Genomic DNA, 18,467 nt, shown 5'->3' on the forward strand with positions numbered 1-18,467 from the left:
AGTGAAAAAATGTAACAATTTATTTATTTAGACTCGAATGAAAGAAGGACTAAAATCATAGAAAAGAGGGCAAGGAGTTAGATATTATTTAAAAATATAGACAGCTAAATGCAAGGCACTAAAAACGGGGCTGGATAATTTTTATAAAAAGGAAAAAACGAGAGGTATAATGAGTAAAAAAATGTAACAATTTATTTATTTAGACTCGAATAAAAGAAGGACTAAAATCATAGAAAAGAGGGCAAGGAGATACATATTAATTAAAAATAAAGACACCTAGATGCAAGGTACTAAAAACGGGACTGGATAGTTTTTATAAAAAAGAAAAAGCGAGAGGTATAATGAGTAAAAAAATGTAACAATTTATTTATTTAGACTCGAATAAAAGAAGGAATAAAATCTTAGAAAAGAGGGCAAGGAGTTACATATTAATTAAAAATAAAGACACCTAGATGCAAGGTACTAAAAACGGGGCTGAATAATTTAAAAAAAAAGGAAAAAGCAAGAGGTATAATGAGTAAAAAAATGTAACAATTTATTTATTTAGACTCGAATGAAAGAAGGACTAAAATCATAGAAAAGAGGGCAAGGAATTAGATATTATTTAAAAATATAGACAGCTTAATGCAAGGCATTAAAAACGGGGCTGAATAATTTAAAAAAAAGGAAAAAGAAAGAGGTATAATGAGTAAAAAAATGTAACAATTTATTTATTTAGACTCGAATGAAAGAAGGACTAAAATCATAGAAAAGAGGGCAAGGAGTTAGATATTATTTAAAAATATAGACAGCTAAATGCAAGGCACTAAAAACGGGGCTGGATAATTTTTATAAAAAGGAAAAAACGAGAGGTAAAATGAGTAAAAAAATGTAACAATTTATTTATTTAGACTCGAATAAAAGAAGGACTAAAATCATAAAAAAGAGGGCAAGGAGTTAAATATTATTAAAAAATAAAGACACCTAAATGCAAGGCACTAAAAACGGGACTGGATAATGTTTATAGAAGGGAAAAAGCGAGAGGTATAATGAGTAAAGAAATGTAACAATTTATTTATTTAGACTCGAATAAAAGAAGGACTAAAATCATAAAAAAGAGGGCACGGAGTTAAATATTATTAAAAAATAAAGACACCTAAATGCAAGGCACTAAAAACGGGACTGGATAATGTTTATAAAAAGGAAAAAACGAGAGGTATAATGAGTAAAAAATGTAACAATTTATTTATTTAGACTCGAATAAAAGAAGGACTAAAATCATAAAAAAGAGGGTAAGGAGTTACATATTAATTAAAAATAAAGACAGCTAAATGCAAGGCACTAAAAACGGGACTGGATAATGTTGATAAAAGGGAAAAAGCGAGAGGTATAATGAATAAAGAAATGTAAGAATTTATTTATTTAGACTCGAATAAAAGAAGGACCAAAATCATAAAAAAGAGGGTAAGGAGTTACATATTATTTAAAAATAAAGACACCTAAATGCAAGGCACTAAAAACGGGACTGGATAATGTTGATAAAAGGGAAAAAGCGAGAGGTATAATGAATAAAGAAATGTAAGAATTTATTTATTTAGACTCGAATAAAAGAAGGAATAAAATCTTAGAAAAGAGGGGAAGGAGTTAGATATTATTTAAAAATAAAGACAGGTAAATGCAAGGCACTAAAAACGGGGCTGGATAATTTTAAAAAAAAGGAAAAAACGAGAGGTATAATGAGTAAAAAAATGTAACAATTTATTTATTTAGACTAGAATAAAAGAAGGAATAAAATCTTAGAAAAGAGGGAAGGAGTTACATATTAATTAAAAATAAAGACACCTAGATGCAAGGTACTAAAAATGGGACTGGATAATTTTTAAAAAAAAGGAAAAAGCAAGAGGTATAATGAGTAAAAAAATGTAACAATTTATTTATTTAGACTAGAATAAAAGAAGGAATAAAATCTTAGAAAAGAGGGCAAGGAGTTACATATTAATTAAAAATAAAGACACCTAGATGCAAGGTACTAAAAATGGGACTGGATAATTTTTAAAAAAAAGGAAAAAGCGAGAGGTATAATGAGTAAAAAAATGTAACAATATTTTTATTTAAACTCGAATAAAAGAAGGACTAAAATCATAGAAAAGAGGGCACAGAGTTATATATTATTTAAAAATAAAGACAGCTAAATGCAGGGCACTAAAAACGGGGCTGGATAATTTTTAAAAAAAGGAAAAAGCGAGAGGTATAATGAGTAAAAAAATGTAACAATTTATTTATTTAGACTCGAATAAAAGAAGGACTAAAATCATAGAATAGAGGGCACGGAGTTACATATTATTTAAAAATAATGACAGCTAAATGCAAGGCACGAAAAAGGGGCTGGATAATTTTTAAAAAAGGGAAAAACCAAGAGGTATAATGAGTGAAAAAAATATCATTATCAATTGGTTTTAAATCTAATAAAATGCAATGCACTATATGCAAGGTACAAATGAAGGAGTTTTATCATTTGCTAAATATGGGAAAGTGAGAGATATAATCAGTGAAATAGATTTTGAATATTGATGATTCTGGAATCCAATTTTCTTGCAATCAAAGGCTTGTCAGTTTCTTTTATTGAGGGTCAAGAGACAGATACAAAAAGTGAACTTTTGGGAAAAGCAAGACATCAGGGAAAAGAAAAATTCAGTTTAACTGAATTGAGTCTCAAGTTTTCTATTGTTATTTTACATGTTCTTGCATAACTCATTGTTGCTTGAAAATCCGTGGCAGTAAGTAGAATGTGACTAAACAAAACTAAATTGAACAGTTTATTTTGGGTCTAAAGCTTACGTGACTGTGAAGGGCAGCCTGACTTTAATTGGAATGACTATAAGTGGAGTCAACTGTATATTGTTACACATTTAATCTTGGAACCCTAAGTTTTCTGACAAAAATAATTCTTTTTAGTCAGTGCATACTTTGAGGTCAGGAACAAATGACCCCCACCCCCTTATTCATCATTTGGCTAAAAAAGGACATATGGAGATGATACTGTATTATTGTAAATTTCAAATTTTCATTGAGGTTCCCATAATTGAATTGCTGAGATAGGGACAAATATTGTTTATAAATACTAATCATGGATGTAGACCCCCTGGTTTTAGTGTTCAAATTCTAATTAAGGATGTATACCACCCAGGTTCATCAAAACCCCTCAGTTATCAAATTGTTTAATTGGCCTTCACCCCCTGTTTTTTCCCAGGGCCCTTATTACCAGCCTCAGAGTAATGATATCACAACACAAAAAACAGAAAAACAAACATTTTAAAGGCCACTTCACTCGAATGGTGAGTAGCAGGGGAGATTGGCTCGCTTTCCAGGGTAGATGTCAAAAATTTGAACAGCACTTTTTTGAGGTTCAAGGATGGCTGGTGCTTTTCAGATCTTTAGAGGTTGGGTACTGCTAAAAAAAATATTCTTAAACAGCAGCAGCCTTATCACTCATTTTCATTTAATCCCATTTCGAATAGATTAAGTCATCATCGGGCTAATTGAGTCAATTAGTCAATCCTTCAACTGGAAAGGTAGATTGAAAAATGAACTCGGCATTTCAAGGTATGTCTGCATTGCTGGTCAAGTGTGTAGTGTGGTAGACAATAACAAATTTTGCAAATCATTAAACCTATATTTATAAAAATCGCACTTGAATTTAGGAAACACAAAGGTAATTTTTAAACTTAATTAACATTAGTATAGCAAACAAGTTGAAATAACAATAGTTATAGTAAAAAGTACCTTGGAATCAGAGAATTTTTGGGCATATCCGTCTATCCAGCCATGTGAGCCATGTGCTCCGACAGCCATTTTTGATCGCAAATGAGATGTAAACGAGAACGAGATTATTCTTGGAATTTGAGACTTTTCTCTGAGAGGGTGTATCCTTCATTCAAAGAAGAGCGTGAAAAATTGCACCAGCGTTGTCTGAACGTTTTATATTCAGTAAGAAAATGTGTTTGAAATACCGATCTAAGAAGTAGGTTCGCTATTTACTTAGAGGCAGTTCTATGTTATACAGATTTTAGAAGAAGTAAGGACCGCCCAAAGCAAACTTTTGGGTAAAACGCCTTTTTAACTTCTAAGGGTCTCCCATTTGGCAACAATATAATATCCTATCATACAACTTACACAACTGACTTTAATAATTTTTTAATTTGGTGGGCAATATTTTGACTAAAGGTAGAGAGAAAGATTTGGACAAAAGGTAGAGAGGAAGATTTGGACAAATATAAGAGAGAAAGATTTGGACAAAGGGTGGAGAGGAAGATTAATACAAAGGGTGGAGAGGAAGATTTGGACAAAAGTAAGGGAGGAAGATTTGGTCAAAAGGTAGAGAGAAATATTTGGACAAAGGGTGGAGAGGAAGATTTGGACAAAAGTAAGGGAGGAAGATTTGGACAAAAGTGAGAGAGGAAGATTAGGACAAAAGTTAGAGGGGGAGATTTGGACTAAAGGTAGAGAGAAAGATTTGAACAAAGGTAGAGAAAAAGATTTGAACAGAAGGTAGAGAGGAAAATTTGAACAAAAAGTAGCGAGGAAGGTTTGAAAAAAGGTAGGGAGGGAGATTTGGATAAAAGGTGAAGAGGAAGATCTGGACAAAAGTAAGGGAGGAAGATTTGGGCAAAAGTGAGAGAGGAAGATTAGGACAAAAGTTAGAGGGGGGTATTTGGACTAAAGGTAGAGAGAAAGATTTGAACAAAGGTAAAGAGAAAGATTTGAACAGAATGTAAAGAGGAAAATTTGAACAAAAGTAGCGAGGAAGGTTTGACAAAAGGTAGAGAGGGAGATTTGGATAAAAGGTTGAATCTTCTATAATAACTTTTTAAAGAAAACAATTTCGAAATCGGTTAGAAATGTTCTTTGGATAGAGCAACGACAGTAAGAGAAAAATGAATCACTATAGTTTTGCTCTATAAGCCATCATTAACAAGCTTATGCTCTTTACTTCGGATATTATAAATCTTAGGATATTGAATTCACAAGAAAATTGTTGAATTCTTAAGAAAAAGAAATTAATGAAAACCCTTTATTCAGTGTCTCATTACTTTAGTAAAAGGTATCTAAGAAAAGTCAGGTTTCAGTGAATTATTAATAGCAAATGTATTTGGTCTTATTGGTCGAAATAGAATGTCTTCTTCAAGTTCAAGAACACATGCAGTGAGTTTTGGGACAGAATGCCGGACAATTCTGGCGACACCACGTGTCCATACCTGCAACAGATGTGTATGCCCCAGCTGCCCTGCAAATTTTTGGCTGTGGTAGGCCAGGGTTGGTTGTCGAAGTGCAGATGCAATGGGATTTTGGGCAGTTCAAAGGGCAGTTCATCTTGCACCACCAATCGTATGCACCAATACTCGCGTACCTTCCCGTAGCTTTACATTTATCACCGGGAATCGTCGGCATTGTTGGCTTGATAGTACTAGGGACGGGCTTTGGTCTTGCTGTCGTTGTCTGGATTCTCGTTTGTGGCAAGGTCGCTTCTTGAGTGGTGCTGGTAATTGGTTTCTTGGTCGAAGGCTTTGTTTGCATAGTGGGTTGTGTCACACCGCCATTACTGACTATTCTCACATCTGCACAATTGACAAATGTCTCCTAGAAAGACGACCAGGATAAATGTGTACTTCAATTTAATTATAATGACAATTTTACACCACTTCTACAAAGCGTGTCTCTCTTTGTTTTAGATCTTTGTTATGGGAATATCAAGAACCTCCCGCCGTATATTAAAGTCGTTAGGCACATTTTAGATATGAATTAACCTTAGAAAATATCGACACCCAAAATTGGTGAAATCTAGGAATTGTAGAATGATAGCCAGGCTTGAATTATGGATTTTTATCTATCTGGGTTTTTGAGCAAACAAACAAAACAAGATTGACTTTCCTTCACAAAAAAAGTGCGAGGAACACTCGTCAAAGTTTTATTGTGCTAGCAATTTGGGTTCCTAAAATGATTTCATTATCAAGAAAGACAGTAAGAAAAACTTAACTCCCCGTTTTTTACAACACTTACACGTTGGATCGATCAGAAATTTAAAATCATAGAAATTAAGAAAAATTCTAGGTATTCTCGAATAAAACGTTAAGTTGCGGGTTATTTTTTTACTGTTTCAAATTCGGGAACTGCCTGAAGCCCTAAAGTAAGAGAATAAATTTTGCCAATTCTGGAAATGCAAATTTAACGCCAAGCCTTGAATCTGATTGTTAAAAACAGGGAGTGCTTCAAAACAATATTTTCTAACAGTATCCTGAAACTATATCAATGGCATTATTCGAACCAAACATGAAGATTTTGCAAGTGGTGCTTGCTAGACCATTCAGAAGGAGATATGACGCTCTAATTATAGTATTCTGTTCTCGCATATCTAGGCCTGATATCTTTTATCCCAAGTATCATGTTTTAAAATATGTTGTTTTTTGCTAAAATGTAAAAGCAAATATTTGTTGACATTAGAACGAACAAAAACATTCAGTCTCCTGCTAATAAGAACGTTTACAGAATTTCTTTCACCTCCCACGATATTTCGGCACGAACAAAATATTAGAAAAACAGGAATTCGTTTGTTTATAATACAAGCTTAATTGATGAAAGGAAGGAGTAGGTCCATAGAAAAAATACAGATCATCCCACAAACAAACTATTGATAGCAGCAAAGATGTTGAACAACAAAGTTTGCACTTAGAATTGATTAGGTTGCTGCTTTTGTTGGATGGTATACTAACATAATATCGAGGGCAGATCAAAGCATAGCATTGAAGCATTGACACAAAAATAAGCTACTTGCCATGATCCTAGTTCATTTGTTCTAATTATATTTCGCTTCCTAGAATCTATGTTTTGGTAAAAAAACCTTCAATAAATGATGTCCAAAAACAGTGGTTTATTATGGAACAACGATTAGGACGAGTAGCATTGGTTCTTTATTCTCTGAAATGCAACGTTTTCAGAGGATTTCGAACTTTGCAAACTAAGCGAATCTAACAGTTGCATAGATAGGGTTTTATGTGTAAAGCCTACACCATATATTAGTTTAATTCCACACATCTGCTAAATAAAAAATAGTTAGTTTACACCCTCAACTCAAAATAGTACGAAAATTGTACCTGAGCTCCCTTTCCAACACCCGAACCAGTGGCTCCTGTGCCCCAGCTGTTGCCTGCAGTGTACCACCAACGAAATACGCAATGCGCGCATGTTAAAGATGCTGGTAACTGCAGCGAGACGTCAAAAAATCCACTTTTAGACCCCTCTGGGAGGTAGTATCTTGTACCAGTGGTCCCTGCTATCTTTAGAAGATGGTTCAGCTTTTCTTCCGTAACGGGAGGAGTACCAATATCGCCGACTTTGAACGTAAAATAACCTTTGTGGTTTGCTGTTATTTGAACCTTCACGTTGACAATTTGTCCCTGCTTGTAGGTTCTGGTAATGATATTGTTGGCGTATTTACCAGGAAAGACGTGGGGCTGCGACTTGCCGTATGGATCACCGCAAACACCGCATTTCCCGCCATTATTGTTCCAATGGTAGGAAAACCCACCACAGTTGAGCTGGTTATCGCTGTAGTTTGGAGGATTTGAAAATCCGTATCTCCACATAGCATTACGACTTGGTGGATCAACCAAACGCCCATGACCATTCACAGCGACCGTGCAGAGTCCAAAAAGGGCAAATGACAAAACCAGTTCCATATTGTTGCTTTGAAACCTTATTTAAAATCTCCAGTAACAGTTCTCAACTAGTTAGCAAAGGACACTTGCTAACTAAAGGTTGATGGTGTTGTTCAATACTTGTTATTTTTAAAGCATCGGTTTCCAAAACACTCAGCTGTTTTTAAATAGCAACATGAAAATAAGATGAACCGTGCCATGTTGTGTTGAGAAGCCTGGGATCTAGTGCAGCCCACACAATTCTAGAAGAGCAGTCAGGGGTATTAGAATAACCATTGATGGAATATCTGCTTGAGGAACCATGATGATAAGTTAAGATTGCCGAGAGCCTATTCAGACCGCGATGTACAAATATAGATATAAGATACGCACTGCCTATACAATAATCAAAGCATCATCCATTCCCAGGGCCTTACTGTATACATGGCATAGTTCACAAACAAATTTTCTCGTTCTTTAAGTGACTATTTCGTTATGTTATTTGCTATAAAGAACCTCATTATTTTGACCAATAATTAAGCTACATCGGAAATCAAACGCTAAATAAAGTGATTAAAAATCAACCCTACCTTTCAACGCTCCTTGTTTCTTCTTTTAAAATTTTTGGGTAAATCTCCTTCCTTTAGGACTATCTTTTGTTACCAGCATATTTTTTAGATGGGAGGGGAGATGGGATTAAATATGTGTTACAAGGACCTTTGCTCAGCATTGTGGCAACTTTACAGCCAGCATTTTAAAAGAACCCGAAACTCTTTAATTATTTAGATTAAACAACTGCATTCAAAAATAATGCCCGTCATCAGAACTTCACGAGATTTGAGTACAAAACTGTTATTTTTGCGATTCAGTCATATTCAGGGATATGTTGGAATATCAAACACATGAAAGAAAACATTTTGTACGAGAAGAACAAAACAGAGAGAACAAGACTTATTTTATTTGTTGTTCAAAATTGACAACAATTTATGGTTGAGTACAGACAACACATAATGCAAATGGAAAATCTAATAATTTAAATAAATACTTAATGCAGTTACCACAAAGTGCAAACGTAATAAATTAGGGAAGTTCTGTTACAGGTCCGTTACTTCGTGAGCATCTTCAGCTGCAAATGCAGTGGGTCACTGGGCAGTATGCGGGACAATTGGCTTGGCACCAGACGTCTATTGTCTTCTGACCTGCATAAGCTCCGGCTGATCGACAGTTTTGACCTTGTGGCTGGGGTATTGGTAGCTTTGGAGCGGGGGCTGGGTTTGGATTTGGAGCGGGGGCTGGGTTTGGCGCAGGTTTGGGTTGACTTGGTGGCATAGGGGGCACAGGTCCCATTGGAACAGAGCCATCACCATTTACGATGCTGACATCCGCACAATTAATGAAAGTCTCCTGTTGAAGCAAAATCATCATAATAATTGGACATGCTAGAGACAAAAATGAAGGAAAATGCTACATAAAATATACTCGCAAAATCGAAGAAAAGAGATGGCGGAAAGAGAAAGAAATATTTAAGAGAAAGAGGAAAAACTATACTTAAACGAAACGTTTAGTTCCCTAGATACAGTAACTTTTGATTATATTAAAGTATGCAAACATCAGCACTGACCATAGTGAAGATTCTGTGAACATTGGAAAATTTATGGGGTAACATAGCAATTAAGAATTCTGATCCCTCCAGTATTTAAGACTAAGTTCAATCACTCGTAATTTCAAAATGTGAGAGCAAAAACATTGGAGATCACAGCTTTAAAAAGCGACTTTTTACCTGATTTCCATGGCCAGCCCCTGCCCCACCTGTGCCTGTTCCCCAGTTGTTACCAGCAGTGTACTTCCAACGAAGCACACACTGTCGACACACTAAGTTCATTGGCAGCTGCAAGGAAACCGTGAAAATCTCGTTCATCGAACCTGCGGGCAGATAGTACCTCGTAGCAGCAGTGCCAGCTACAGTGAGCTCGTGACTAAGCTTCTCTTCCGTGATTGGTGGGTTGCCGATATCACCAATTCTGAAGGTAAAATAGCCCTTATGGTTGGCTGTAAGTTCCACCTTGACGGTGATTACCTGCCCCTTTTTATATGTTTTTGAAATGATGTTGTTGGCGTACTTTCCAGGGTAAACATGCATTTGGTCTTTGCCAAAGGGATCACCACACACCCCACATTTGCCATCATTGTTCCACTGAAAAGAGAATCCACCACAGTTTAACTCGTTGTCATTGTAATTGGGTGGGTTTGGAAAATTGTATCTCCACATTGAATTTCTAGCTGGTGGGTCGATGAGCCTTCCATGGCCGGTGATGACGTCAACAAACCAACAAGTGACAAACGCGAATAAAACGTGAAAGCAATGCATGATTAGAAGCTCTTCCTCACAAACTCGGTATCAAACGAACTGTCTTTGAGCAAGTTGAGCTGCTTTTTACTGCATTTATAATGTCAAAGCTGGCGAACATGCAACGGAGGCACACAATAAGACGGGGGCAGATAACATTATGGGGACAAAAAGGATCAATTCGTTTCATTGTTACCTACTTCAAAAATATATATATTTCAATGCTAAGGCCCCAAACCAGCATGACGATGCATGCACAGTAGAAAGGGTTTTCCTAACGTCATACGCAATACGGATTTCCTTTCGAGAAATTAGTATATCAATCCCATAAAAGAGATAACGTTTGAATGGGGTATGCCATGGCCGAAACTAGGTAATTGTAGATTGAAATAACAGTAACAGGATGACAATTTAGATAAAACGTGGCCGGCTTGGCCGATAATTCAATAAGATATTGAATTGACTGAAGAAAAGGCTCTTTTAGGGATTGAATTGAATTAGAAAATCCTTTATAGAGAATCTTTAGCCATATCATTTTGTATAGAGGTACCCAAATAAGCGGTGTGGAAATATCTACGAAAATTGTAAATGTGCCAGGCTGTGATAAGAATGCGAATTGACCACAACACTGTCATCTCATCAAAAATTGCAGGCCACTACTATACAGAATACCTTAATTGATATCCGTCTGAGATACAGAAAACTTTGTTAAAATTACTTCTTTACAGTTCGGAAAATGGAATTTAATGTTATGTTTAACAATGATAAGGAAATTAAAGCGTATTGCTTATTGGTGAATTATGCATGAACTGGGCCTAAAAAAAGACAACCTTTTCATGCTCCTACACACCTCCAAATGCAAGTAAAAAGCCAACAGGCGTTCCGAATTGATTGAACTTCACCGTAATGATAAATCTACATAATAATTTTCCCAAATAAACCAGACTTTACTCCTTCACATTGTTAGCTGCAATTGATCCTATGATTTTCTTCAAGTCTGGACTGAATATTTATAAACTAATCATGTCACGAAACTTGTTGTCTTATTATTCTAGGTTTAAAAGATTGTCATTTAAGTATGAAAAATACAATCAACTGCCTACTAACAAATAAAACAGCTTTTGGGAATTTTTGAAGTTTCTCAAACATCGACATGGTGAGCCAGACGCTTGATTCTTAGACCTACATTCGGTAAGGTAATTCTTCTGTGACTTGGCTTGACGGAGGAATACCAGATAAAATGTCACTAAGAAAACCATTAGTTCTTAAAACCCAGTTTCGAGGGCAGGTTTATATTCAAAATAATCAAAGCACGTCTACAATAAAGGTTGAGTTTATTGTTTGACAGATTCTTAACTGAACAAGTTGGGGAACTAGATTGTCTAAAAAGAAATGTAAACAGGCCAGTCCACAGTCAGTTTTCCATCCATGAAAAGATACAGCAATGAAAATGCAATCTCTGATGGGCTCTTCACCAATATACGGTGCAGGGATATCTTTTATGGTGTCTCTTGTCACAGAATGACGTAAAGCAGCCAGGCGTTAAAAGCATTAGATACCGAGTTGACCAGAAGTCTGCTTGTCACGTGACTCGCTCCAGGCCTTTGCAATCGTGCGTTTCATTTCATCATCACCATCGTCATACATCTGTTTCATCATTTTCATTATGCTCGATGATGGATCCTCGTCTTTGTCCAATTTTGGTGTTCTTAAAATAACAAACTCAAATATAAGATCTTTTGTGTGGATTTATTTCTACCATGAGATACCAATTATAGGCTATTGATGACAAATCTTAACATTTATTGCAATTCCTGATAAAACTATTACCCATGAAATCAGTTAATGTATGATTGTTAATTGTCATGACATTTCATTTGCTTAGGTCTTCTCGAAGATAAGGTCTTTTAGGGGGAAATAACTCTATGACATTAGATTGAAATTTCAAAGCAATTCTTGATACAAAAATATTATCTGACATCGTCACCAAAGGCTTATAAAATTACTTTAGGTCTTGTGAAAATAAATACAAAATAAATTTTCATCCAATTTTTTCTTTAGTTAATAAATTAAGTTTATCATTTTGGAAAACAATCAACTCTAATATTCTTCAAGACTTACTTCAGGTCAGAAGTGCTTTTCTCTGTTTTTGTTAAATGTGTCCAATTTTTCGCCACCGCTTTTTTCAATGTAACAATTATATTTCCAGACTTTGCCTGAAGCAAATAAAAACAGATATCATACAGCAAAGTAGGATTTTTCATCTTTAATGGCTTAGATGAAAATAAAATTTCATGACACGGTAACTCTACATGATAAAATATATACCTTTGAAACTTTGAAAGATATGTAATGTTCATTGGGAGGGGGGTTGAGGACTGCATCTCTTCTTTTTATAGGAAACAGATGTCCTTATTATTCCATGACAGAGTCCTGAGAAGGGATTGACCACCCTCCATCATCTCCTCCAAGCCTGCCTCAATGCACCACCCTCCTTAATTCCCTCCAAGCCTGTCTTCTCAAACATTAACATTGTTACGACAATATACATCCATTAAAATAAAATCTCCATAACGTTATATAGAAGCAAAAACAAGCAGATCATCGTCCTCAAACATTAGAGGACAGATTAAAATTTGGTACAGTTTACTTTAGGCTCTTGTAGTAAAAAAATCTGACTCCAAGGTTGACATTAAAAATGAAAGCAAAGTAGATCGATCGTTTCCAGTGAATGAATTCACTTGTAATTATGCGAGAAATTATTTTGGGAGGATATATGATTGAGGGGTTTGAGGGTCATCCATAGCAAAACTTACTGGTGGGATAAATGATTTACTAACAAACTAACGATTTTCTGGACCAGCTAAAGATTTACCAACCAACTTGCAGAAAACGGGTGGGAGGGAAGAGGGCTGTCACACCCCTTACATACCCCGCTGGCTTTGCCCCCATAAAAAGAACACAATAACTATCTTAGGTCTTACCTTGAAAGAAGAGCCTGCTGGGTCAATGGGCTCCAAGAGTTTCTTTATATTAAATTGGTGATTCTTTTTATCCAAGTTCATGACCAAAAGGTCAACCGTCTCTGCTGTTAGATCCAGTTGTATACTCTCTTTTGGTAAATTTTCAACTCCTTTTAGTGATATGTAGATTTTCACCGCTTTGTCACTTTGGTCCCAACCTGGTAAATAACATATTGGGTTATGCATTTTTTGATACAATAGAAAATGGAAAATATGAGACATTTGTGCAACTTTAACTAGAAAAATTACTTTGGCATTTTTGATCAGAGTTATTGCTAAATTAACAAAGGATTGTTTTCAATGCCTTGATACAGAACTGCTCATTTCACGAAATATTTTCAATTGCATGGTCTCATTGTTAACTAATAAAAGAAATGATCAGTAGATTTTATTTCTACCTACAGCATTGATATTTTCATTGCTTTGATTTTCTCAGCCACAAAACAACATAAAAAAGTTTTAGATAAAAAGCCACCTTTGGAGCACTTTAAAAAAGCTACAGATTTGGTTTGGAAAATGCAGTTAACAGATCAACAGCAGTAACTGTTCAACAGAATGGGTAACATAGATAAATTCGCAATTTTGGAATTATTTAAAGTACTGTGAAGACAGGTATGAATGACCACTCCGTTCTATAAAAGCTATTATAGAATTAGGGCTTCTGGTCTTTTTAAAGATCTTTTTTCATATAGTTCAGCATAGAAAGGCAATGCCATCAAGCATGGTAATGTTATTCTTACAAAACCTATCAAGTATCATATTCAAAGTTTTATGAATTAAAAATTGAAATATACTTTTAAACAGCATATTTAGATTTATAAAAAGCTCAAATAAAATTGAAATAAAAATTGTCTTGAAAGGTCTCTAATCTATTTCAGTTTTCTCAAAATTGTGTTGCTGGGAAAGACTCATCGAAAGAGTCACCAAAAATACTCAAATTAAGGCGACACTTATTGATAGGTTTTTTGGTGCATGTTTTTGGTGCAGCTTTGCCTATATAGCATCCAGCACTTTATGGCAGACCAGTAATGGTGCAGGAAAACACATCAAAATCAATTAAAGTCTATCATATTTTTTATCACTTGAAGGGCTACAGTTTTCAAATGCAAGTTACAAAAAGAAAGTGACAATATTGGTAATAGTGTAGTGATTCAATTATAGGCCATTTTATACAATCCATCATTGCATTTTCTGCAAACCTACGTAATTCTATATTCTTCATTCTCTATGCTAATTACACTTTATTTTCAACCTAATACATCACACCATTGTTAGCCATCAACCATATCCTTTCCTTTGTATAACGCTTAATTAAGTTTGCTAGTTTTCTATATCAAGACGGACTTTTGTAAATAATAGTCTGTCAGCAGAAATCGGGTTACACACTGCACAAACAGTTTGCATCTCTCTGGCTCCCTGTCCTTTGCACGTTAAATATGGTCGCACTGGTTGAAAACAGCATGTTTGTTGTATCATGAACATTTTAGTCAATCATCGATTGATGTTCCAATGAACAACAAAACAGTTGTTAATAAAATAGGTAACAACAGAAAGCGCTTACCATATGACTGGATTTTTTGTGTAAAGACATGAGCTGCCTCTGATGATTTTTCTGGCAACTTTTTTGGTGCTTTGTTGTCTCCACTTGCAGTGCTTGGTTGGTTTTCATGCTCTTCTTCAAGCTTGTGGATTTTACTTTGTAATAGTGTTATTTCAGAAGCAATCAGCTGACGAACATTTGACCTTGACGCCAATTTGAGCAACCGTTGCAACTCTTCACAATCTTGTTTTAACTATTTAAAATTAAAATTTCCAGTTATATTTTAAATTGGAAAAAATTGTCAACTAATGCATCTGGATAATACAGACAAAACATCTGGACAAAAGTAGATAATACAGCAACATGCTTTTGTTTCAAGTTAAACTCCTTCCTAATATGTTTTTGTTTTTCAGTATATTACAATAAAACACGAAATCTTAGAAAAATGTGGCCTCGTTTTATAAACTTGTATTCTGGGTACAAGCTCTGCACTTCTACACTTTTCTGTGCTCTAAATCTGGACTTGATTTAATGAAAAATGGCCAATCATTATAATGATACTGTTACTGGTTAATGATATTATAATGTTACTGGAGTTACAACTGCAAACATATCTAAAAAGTAATAACCACCAGGGGAACATGTGGATTGACAAAGAGTGAATCTAAAAATAGTTCTTTTGCAGCTCAATTAAATCAGAACTGAACTCAATATTAGTTTACAGTCAAATCTTGATATGGCAACCATTTTTGCAGTTGTTTTGTGCCTATCTTTGTTACATTATACCAAGCTTTTATGCGCATTTCGAGGCCTGACAAGCTTCAGTATAGAAAACCTTTGAAAATGGCATTTTACACATACCTGCCTGCTCTAGATGAGTCATTGTGTAAAAACCCAATTTTACCCCACTCTGAAACTTTCTGTATCAATTTTCTGGTAACCAAGGAGTATTTGAAGAATATTTCATCAAAATCAAAATTGGCCCTTGGCGTGGTCAACATTTGAAGTTTTGGTGCACTGTTTATGTGAGTATACTGGAGAGACAGAATTTTTGTGTTGTTTTAGTCAGTTTCAGAATTGCAAAAGCTTTCATTTGATACCAAAATCTTTGTTGTAGGTCCTACAGAACAGAAAAGATGTGCATCTGGGTGTGGTCCGGATGCCCCCAATTTTGGGAATTTTGCAATTTTTGACCCGTCATAACTCAGAAACGGGTTGACCTAGAACACTAAAATTTTAGGTGTAAGATTTTCTTATAGAGCACTACACCTACGCAAATTATCAGCAAAATCTATGAGGGTCACTGTGCAAATGAGGTTTTTCTGGGTACACTTGATATGGAATGTCCCTGCAATTGTTTCAATATTACTTTATTTCAATTGTTTCAATATTACTTTATTTCAATTGTTTCATTTACACGTTTTACTATTATTTCCATTCTATAGACTGATTACTATCATTTAACTATAAACAGATTAGATATATAATTCAATCCTTTAAATGGAATTCCTTTCTTTATGAGGAGGTTCCCTAGACATCAAGGCCCTTCGGCCATTTGCCCTCTTGTCCCCCTCCTGGTGGTCCTGCTTGAGATCGTCCTTTAGGTCTAAGGATGATCTTGTAAGGACCTTTTTAAAAATTATTTTCTAAATCATTTTTTTACTTGCCAAACCTTTATGAATAACAGCCACTGATGGTAGTGGTAGGTAAGCAGTTCAACTAAAATTGATGTTAACAGGAAAAGTGCCAGAAAAAATATGCAGACACTCAAGAATTGCTGAGAAGTTGATGCACACTCAAATGTGCACACTTGTCACAAATGCACTCTTGCATTCCCAGGTAATATCTTGTGCACTCCTGAGATCTTGCCAAATTCGAATTCAAATTTAATCAAATTTCGAAAATTCTTGCTGCAACGCTCAAATATATCCAGGCCTCTAAACGTTTTGAAAAAATTGGTGATACAAACAAAATATTTCCTCTCTCCTCTCCTCTCTCTAGAAATAGCTTCTATTTCTTCTTTTCTACATTTTGTACCTTTAAATTGTAGTTAATTATATATTTATTCTTTTCATTCATTTTGTATCTTTAAATTGTATATAGTTAATTTAGTTTTATATGTTGAATGTAAATTACCACAGGGTTGCTATGTATTCCCATGCTCCCTGTGGTATCGTCTGGTAAATTTGTGTATGTTTTGTAAAAATTTTATGTGAATTTAAAAAAAAAGATCTTGTCAAAAACTGCCATCAAATCCAGACCAGATGTTGATGGACACCAATATATCACATCAATCCTTGGTTCAAAGATTTCTTGCACTTTATTCCAGGGTGAAATCCATGTAAAGCTCACAACAGTTGTATGCCAAATAAAGAATAGAAAAACAACAGGAAATTGCTATTCCACGCAGGATATCTCCAGCGCAAGCTACATGGAATACACACAGTGACTTCATCAAGTTCCACCTAAAGCTGCTCAGGTTTTAGGGGCACTGTCAGATACCAGTTGCTCAAAGCTAAATAGCCTTTGCTCCTAGGTCACAGCTAATGATGTGGTGGGTTTCATTCATGAAATTCAGCTATGCTTTACGAAATGGATACATGCTTTCCAACATGGCAGCAGGTTGGCTTAAAGGCTCTTTAAAGGAACCCTTATCCAGTCTTGATTTCGTTATATTTTAAAGAATAGACATCAATTTTTAAATAATTACTTAATCTAAAACTACACCTTTTTATTTTCTTCTTCCAAAGAATCATCTTGATTCTTTTAGCAATGCGACTTGCGGACACGAAATTTTTCAAATACCTCTTCAATTTTGGATCTTTTTAGGTTATTGGATGTCACAACCTGATAACAGGCCAGCATGCAGTACAATTTTTGGCCACAAAACAAAATATCACTAACTTCCACCTTTGTCTCGCTAGGCCCGAGCACGTTCCACAGATAACTGGACCACACATTACTTGCAACAATGAAAAAAGAATGCATAAGGCTCTAAAATTTTAGCTGTAGAGAAATGCGACTATTCAAAACAATTTACCTCCTCAATTGATTCCATGACTTTCACGATAAAAGTTACCCAAAATTTCACTGCAACAAATTTTCTTCTTACAAAAAGAAAACGCAACGCACATGACTTCTGACACTGAAAACGAGACTGAACTTTTCTGGAAACAAATCCAGGTTCCGAGGATCAACCTCGGGACAACCGCGGTTGTTTACGGTCAATCAAATATGTCAAATACTACCCTCGTTTTTTTATAAGAACACGAGCCACAAAATAAGTCAAAGGTTAAGAACAAATTGCACTTCAATAGGCTGAGCTATTGTAAAATGTAATGTTGAAAAATGTTTTAAGACCCCTTTAAAAAATTTCATCTCAAAAGCGAGGCCTTTTTTGTCATGTAGGGGTGTTTTTCGATGAATTTTAAAACTTGTCGGCGAATAAAGGATGTCTCACGCACTTTGTTGGCAAACAAGGCCTGAACACCCCCTAAAGCACACTATATAGCAATTAAACGCCCGAATTTCTATTAGCTGGTTCTTATAAAAAAGTGTAAGCAAATTCCACTTCTGTGTTTCGATAAATAGTTGGTTAGGTGTTTTCTAACACAGATTACAGATTAAAGAATTTTAAAAGCTGAGATCTCACAATGAGAGGGATTCCTCAAAATAAGTTAAAATGAAAGTTTTTTTGGAAATAAGGGAATGATTTGCTTCGATTTAATGGCATTAAAAACACTGCATTACCAAGGCAATGATTCCAAATATTGCCTTCTCCAAATTCAACGTCTGTTTCTTCCTTCCATAAAACCAACTTAGCTTGGCGATACTGTTCCATTAATGAAGTAAGACAGTTGGAATTTTCGTACGAACGTGACACATGG

The 18,467-nt window shown here is 35.1% G+C and overlaps 3 protein-coding genes and 1 long non-coding RNA gene across 4 annotated transcripts in view; all 4 read right to left on the bottom strand.

Moving 5' to 3' along the window:
• Positions 1 to 3,848, bottom strand: part of LOC148958950 (uncharacterized) — a 74,130-nt gene extending 70,282 nt beyond the window's left edge. The window contains exon 1 of the long non-coding RNA XR_016144222.1: positions 3,763 to 3,848. This is a non-coding gene — a long non-coding RNA (uncharacterized LOC148958950). The remainder of the gene's footprint in view (positions 1 to 3,762) is intronic.
• LOC135693512 (uncharacterized) lies at positions 3,216 to 7,867 on the bottom strand. Its single transcript, XM_065212028.2, has 2 exons — positions 7,128 to 7,867; positions 3,216 to 5,616 (listed from the first exon to the last, which is right to left on the bottom strand). Exons 1-2 carry the CDS (start codon positions 7,710 to 7,712, stop codon positions 5,167 to 5,169), a joined length of 1,035 nt encoding a protein of 344 aa, XP_065068100.1. The 5' UTR covers positions 7,713 to 7,867; the 3' UTR covers positions 3,216 to 5,166.
• A 774-nt stretch (positions 7,868 to 8,641) lies between these two features.
• On the bottom strand, positions 8,642 to 10,488 carry LOC135693513 (uncharacterized). Its single transcript, XM_065212029.2, has 2 exons — positions 9,451 to 10,488; positions 8,642 to 9,074 (listed from the first exon to the last, which is right to left on the bottom strand). The coding sequence occupies exons 1-2, from the start codon at positions 10,036 to 10,038 to the stop codon at positions 8,793 to 8,795; spliced, it is 870 nt and encodes a 289-aa protein (XP_065068101.2). The 5' UTR covers positions 10,039 to 10,488; the 3' UTR covers positions 8,642 to 8,792.
• Positions 10,489 to 11,279: 791 nt separating this feature from the next.
• Positions 11,280 to 18,371, bottom strand: LOC135693620 (calcyclin-binding protein-like). The gene is made up of 5 exons (XM_065212151.2): positions 17,621 to 18,371; positions 14,602 to 14,833; positions 13,002 to 13,198; positions 12,139 to 12,233; positions 11,280 to 11,725 (listed from the first exon to the last, which is right to left on the bottom strand). The coding sequence occupies exons 1-5, from the start codon at positions 17,636 to 17,638 to the stop codon at positions 11,569 to 11,571; spliced, it is 699 nt and encodes a 232-aa protein (XP_065068223.2). The 5' UTR covers positions 17,639 to 18,371; the 3' UTR covers positions 11,280 to 11,568.
• Between the last annotated feature and the right edge of the window lie 96 nt (positions 18,372 to 18,467).

Source organism: Rhopilema esculentum, chromosome 11 (assembly GCF_057945365.1).
Source record: "Rhopilema esculentum isolate cy_ngs chromosome 11, ASM5794536v1, whole genome shotgun sequence".
Lineage (NCBI taxonomy): Eukaryota > Metazoa > Cnidaria > Scyphozoa > Rhizostomeae > Rhizostomatidae > Rhopilema > Rhopilema esculentum.